The 6,443-nt window shown below is 33.6% G+C and overlaps 1 protein-coding gene across 1 annotated transcript in view; it reads left to right on the forward strand.

Moving 5' to 3' along the window:
• The window catches only part of LOC130667966 (uncharacterized), a 184,725-nt gene extending 180,019 nt beyond the window's left edge, over positions 1–4,706 (forward strand). Inside the window, exons 7-8 of the mRNA XM_057469914.1 lie at positions 2,153–2,293; positions 2,566–4,706. Of these exons, the coding sequence (XP_057325897.1) occupies positions 2,153–2,293; positions 2,566–3,540 (1,116 nt within the window). The 3' untranslated portion in view covers positions 3,541–4,706. The remainder of the gene's footprint in view (positions 1–2,152; positions 2,294–2,565) is intronic.
• The last annotated feature ends 1,737 nt before the right edge of the window (positions 4,707–6,443 follow it).

The raw sequence follows: 6,443 nt of genomic DNA on the forward strand, positions 1-6,443 counted from the left end.
TATCGGTTAACTATGCTCTGGGAAATTTGAAAAACTCCCACACGTAGATTGTGATGTATGAAGCGTCAACGTGATGAGGAATAGAAATAATTTTAGCTTGCATTACAAATCTTGAGTTTTTTATTTCATAGTATTCCTAATATTAAATTTTTGAATAATTATTTTTTAAATTCATGCTTTAACCGATGTTCACAGAAAAGATTAATTTTATTTTCAATTCAAATTTGTCTGTATGGTACTGTTTATATTTTGTATGAATTCTCGTTTCGTCAACGCTCATATTCCTTTTTGAAAAACGAATTAATTGAAACAGTAAATTTACAATTTCGAAAAATACTTTTGATCGTTTATTTGAAAAAAAAAAAAAAAAAAAAAAACAATTTTGGAAAATCCGAAAGTGCACGCCTCATAACGCTTATTTAATTTTGAAGTCAAAATAACTTGTATTTCTAAATTATAGAATAATCAAAAAAAAAAAATTTTTGCTACTATTATGCTACTGTTTACGTCAAAAAAATAAAAAGAAATTGAAGATAAGTTGTACAAAAAAAAAGCCGTCTGGTCGCAGCACTGGTAAAAAGTCCATAACAGAATATATCTATACATATGATTGCAACAATATCCGTCAGAGGTAGCACCAGTGGAAAAAATCGGTCTATCAGTTAACCCTGCGGGCCAGCTCTTCGAGCTCGAAAATACTTTTGTATGCATTTTTTTTTCGAAAAAAAAAGTTTTTTACCATTTTTTCTCCAACGATATCTCTCAAACGAATAAACCGATTGAGACGGTTGAGGTGGCAATCGACGCGTTTTATCGAGTTCTAAAGCTGACCAAATTTTGAAATCGATTTATTGAGACGTTTTTGAGAAATTTCAAAAAAAAAATAAAAATTTTTTTTGTTTTAATTCTTTCAACAACGGTTTCTCTTGAACGAATGAACCGATTTTGATGGTTGAGGTGGCATTCGGCGTGGCTTAAAATGTTTCAAAGCCCAGTCGATTTTGGAATCGATCCATCGAGCACGTTACAAGCTATCCAAAGAAAACATTTTTGAAAAAATTTTATTTTTTGAATATCTCCGTACGAGCCCTACCGAACAAGCTTAAAATTTTTCACAGCTTTTAGATGTTGACAAGTCGCGTCAAATGCAACCTTAGAGGCCAAAATCGGTTCATCCGTTCAAAAGTTACTGAATATTTACATATGTACGTACAAACACTCGAACATCATCTTGAAATAAGTCAGAATAGTTTCCTAAAACCTCAAAACGTCAAGATCTCTTAGAAATTCGATTTTCGAAAATCGGACCGAAACCAATAACTTCCTGAATTTTTGAAAATTTCTAATTTTCTTAGCGGAAAGTTAAAAAATATATACAGGAATTTGTGTACAAAAATGCTTTCAGTCATCACTTTTAATTAAGTATAAAAAAAAAAAACTATAAAAACTACAATAGTGAATATCGAAAGGGTTCATCTTTATCTACGATAATTTTTTCGGCAGTTATTACGACTACATTCAAAAAAGTCTTGAGCAAAACCCTTAGTTACTAGTGTCTTCTTCTACGTATGGGTCTTGCGCAAGATCATGTAGCAAGAAATCGTCATCAAGACGTGTGTGCATGACTTGCTCAAGGCATTGTACCCAGGATTATTGAAGATATTTTAAATACATGCAGTTGAAAAGTTTCTGGCGTACTTCTTGCACCAGTAATTTACGACAGGTACTTACGCATGGCTTGCTCAAGGCTCAAAGTCAATTTCGATTCATGAATTTCCGCAAAATCTACCGTAGTTTATCGGAACTTATCGTAGAATTTAATAAAATCTGCGAAATTAACCGGAATTTTTGTAGAATTTACCGTATTTGGCATGAAATTTACCGTAATATTAAGAATTGCCGTATTGATTTTTGGTATTAGCACCGTAATGTACAGCACTGGGACCATTCAGAAATAGGCTGAATGCATTATTTATAATTTTTGTGAGTGAATTCAATGTTGACGTGATATCAGAAAGCCAGGGTCCGATTCCCAGACTAAATCACTATTTTTTCTCGGTTCCTTTCTATTATAACATTGAGTTCACTTACGAAAAATAATAATAACGATATGATAAAATACTAAGCCGAGTTTTTTTATGATATGTTTCAGCCAAGTCAAGGTGCAATAAATCTAGAATCTACTCGAATAATAATAATACTTGTGATATTTTCGTTAATTATGTTCGCAATGTGTTTTTCATTCATATTCAACTGTGTCCATAAACTCGTACGGGATCATCGAATAATAAAAGTAAGTTTGTGCAGCAAATCGATACCCCTAATGAATTTTTTTTCAAAAGGCCGGTATTTAATCTCTCTACGATGTAATTATACTTTTTATGAGTAATTTTTTTTAAGTACACAACTGGATGAAAAGTAATATAAATACTGTTTTTTTTATTACCCATAAAATATTTTATAAGGCTTGACGGGCGCTTTTGAAAATAGTTCATTTAATGTCATATGCTTTCATTTTATATGATCTAAATTAATTATAATTACTATTAAAATACTCTGTTGCAGGAGCATATTCGAATGTCACGGGAGAATCGTTTAGATGAAATAGGTCGTAAAGCAACTCCATGCCCATTGTCACAGTCTCAAACCGATATTCATCAATGTGATAGTGAATCTCCAAGTTTAGAGTTAGAAACAAGTAAAGATCTAGTACCAGGTGCAACATTGATAGCACATGAGTATACTAAAGAACTTGTTTTAGAAATGAACTACGGTGCAAGAGAGATAAATGATATTCATCAAAGTAACAACGTTAGTAATGCTACACAAGAACGTTTACAAGAGTCTAACGACGAACCAGAAATGTGCGATAGTTCTTGTCAAACACGTGAAAGCCTTTTTGATCCCCGTATATCGATTCCAAGAGTATCATCTCCGGCTTTCTCAACATTTGGATACCGTAGTGTTGGTAGTTCACAAAACGGAGTAGGTACATCTACACGAAAAGCTTCCCAAGATCAGATGTCTCCGCAAAGCCCGAAACAAAGTATCACTAGTACTGTAAGAACACGTCCCCCATCTGAGTCATGTTCTATTTGTAATTCAGATGTACGTGGTCACGTTAGTAATGACATTATTTGTTCAAATCACACTACAATACCTGCACCACCAGGATGGTCAGTCCATGAACCAAATTACTTACCTCTCAATTCGATGGATGTTGGTACTGATTCTGACTACCCAAGTTACCACAGATATCAAAGTCCTAAACCAGAACGAATACCACCAGGTTTCAAAGAATCAATGCTTAGTAGACAAGCTACGATAGGTTCTGGCGAAAGATACGGAAGCTTATATGGTTCTGGTCGAGGTTCTAGTAACACTCACAGTAATCCAAATAGTTCACAAAATTCAAATGCTTCAAAATGCCCGCATTCTGATCCGCGGTATCGTGCAGAAGCGATAATCGAGGTAGACCAAAAGAGGCCTTTTAGTATAGAAAGTACCAAGAGCGCACCGGATGTCATTGCAACTCACTGACGGCGGGAAGCTGGGGATTGGGAGCCGTACAAGAGACGCCATCCCCGTATGACATCTCAGAGTACCCTACTATCATACAATAACTCTGGTCAAGTACCCCTTGTAAATGTCGGCACACAGAGTTCATTAGATGATGACACTTGTTTCATATCTCCTTTGCAGCAGTTGATGACTTCCTGATCCACGTATACTACCGCGTTACCCCGAACGAATCAAAGACTTGTTAATAATACGTTGGAACCTGCTGATGGTCAAATAATATTAAAACCACCAGAACAATTTCAATCACCAGTAAATAGTTGCCGTAATTTTGGATGTAATAATAGACGTCATTATCATTTAAATAATTTGCGTGCTACGATGCCTTGTTGCCTTCTCAAACGTTGCTCTCAGGATACGTTTTATCGTACTTGGCCTAGTAGAATAATAAAACAGACAATACCAAAAAAAAAAACTATAGCGACCCATAGTTCACCGGGAATCAATGGTGATGGATCAACAGGAATCGATCGATTAGTTTGGTTTACCGGTTCGACTGGGAGTAGATCATTCAATAGAGAGATTGGTGTGTCAATACCCTTCTAAAGAGGATTTTACTGCCAGGAGTATTCGCTGCCGGCAGAATTTCCAACGTAATCATTCAAGCTTTGTTACCTTTTGAGGGTTGCAAAGACGGAACGCGGATAATTGAAGACTCAGGAGAATCGATTTTCGATCAAATGCAAAAACTCTGCGTACAGATGAGTTAACTTTATCGTTTAACTTTTACTTTTATTTTATTTTTTGTTTTTTCTCTTTACATTGCTCCTTTTACATCAAATCGTCACTGCCAGATATTTTTTAATTTTGAGTATTCTACAGTAAAAAATGAATTTTCATTTAATTTGATTTACAATCATATATAATATATATTTAATAATATATTTATATAAGATTGTGTAGACACATACATATCGTTGCCCCGGAGGCAGAACTTTATAAATTATAAGTTTTTAAGATGTTCTTTTTTTCGTAGATAATAAAAAAAATATCACGATGAGTAACGTGATAATTTTCATAGCACAAAAAAAAAAAATAACAATAGGGAAGAGTGGAGTCAATTGAACCAAAAATACTTCAACATTTTTTTTTTAGATGAATAAAATCAAAATGATAACTTTTTTTTTTACGAAATTATACTTTATTGTATAGACTGTCATTTCTCATAAGCACATAACTTAACAAATGATGAAAATTTTTAATAAATATGAAATTGTACAACTGCATCAAATGGTTCTATTGTCCCCTTTGCGGGGGCAATTGAACCAGGAGTATTAGAACCACAAACGAATGACTAATGAATAATTTACTATTCATTACAGCTTAAAACTGAAATTACAATACTTCTAATAATATTGATTATTTTATATAACATTATATGTTATAACAATCACTTTTACAACTTCTGTCAATATAATTACCCGAGTCAAAATTAAAAAAGTGATTTGAGCCTCCAAATCCTACACGAGGGTAAGAAGGATCAAATCATCTTTTTAGAATATGAAGATCCGGTCCCGTCACTCGTTATCCGAAGACATTTTATCCGATAGACAAAATATCCCCCACTAAATACTCAATAGATAAATCATCCCCGACAAAATATCTTATAGTATAAATAGTACGGTACCCTTTTATCAGAAATGTTTAATATATTTTCACATAAAATTTGAGTGTGAGATATTAAAAATAGATCAACACATATGCTTGAAATCGTACGGTGCCCTTTTTTCACAGATTTTGGGTGGGTATTATTTTGGAAATAGGTCAACACATATGCTTGGTATGGTACAGTACCCGTTTATCGAAAACCATGAATTATTTTTTCACTGAAAATATATTTTTCTGAATAAGATTTATCGACAGGATATTTTGTCACGGATTGTCTTCGAATTTCATGTCGCGGATTTTACGTCGCGGATCTATTATCTACGGATTACGATTCGTGTCACCGAAGATCCATGCATTAAAAAAGTGATTTGAACCTAAATGTGGTAACTTTGTCCGCTTTTACCACCATAAGGTTCAAATTTCAAATGATCTTTTTAAAAAGGTAAAATAAGCCTCCAGAGCCTAAATTTATAGATCGAGAAAGACTCTCATCGGATCACGTACAATCAGTAGAAAACAGAAGGGAAAAGGGGGGTGGAAATATCTTTATGTATTTAGAACGCAGATATTATTATAACAATAATATCATGCTAAAGAATTGAGCTCATTCGAAGTTACAGATAAAAAGTATGGTAGGCCATGGAGGGTTAAAATACCATTTTAAACAGGTGATTTACTCCTCCATACGCTACTTTTAGGACATCGAGGACTTAAATTCCATATTACATTCAGCGGCAAGTCCAACATCAAAAGAACTGAGGCTTTGGAGGCTCAAACTACTGTTTTAATTTTGACTCGGGTATTTTTTTTCTTGGTTAGTTTAGCTTTTTTTTGCATTCAGTCAAAATGCGCGCGCATGTCTGATGCTCACAATGTGGTTCGTGTGGTTCAACAGTCCCCGAGAGTACTTGTTCAATGGATCTCATATGATTCTATCGAAATAATTAGTTTAAAAAAAATATTCAAGAACTATTTTACTAGATGTAAAGTTAGAAATTTATGACTAATATACGACAGAAGGTATTGCAAAAAAAATTTTAAGATTACATTTGAAAATTAAAAACTTATCAAACAATTTGTCAAGAGCTGAAAAAAAAGTTGAGATGCCTAAAAACACAAAGACTTGAATTTTTTAAAATTAAATTATCATATTGGTTTCAAATTTCGGTCAGGCTAAGGTTCAGTGTATTTAATTATGCCAAGAGGACGACTCATTTTTCGATTTTTTGAGCTTACTGGTTCAATTGCCCCTTGGT

The sequence above is a fragment of the Microplitis mediator genome, chromosome 5 (assembly GCF_029852145.1).
Source record: "Microplitis mediator isolate UGA2020A chromosome 5, iyMicMedi2.1, whole genome shotgun sequence".
Classification (NCBI taxonomy): Eukaryota; Metazoa; Arthropoda; class Insecta; order Hymenoptera; family Braconidae; genus Microplitis; species Microplitis mediator.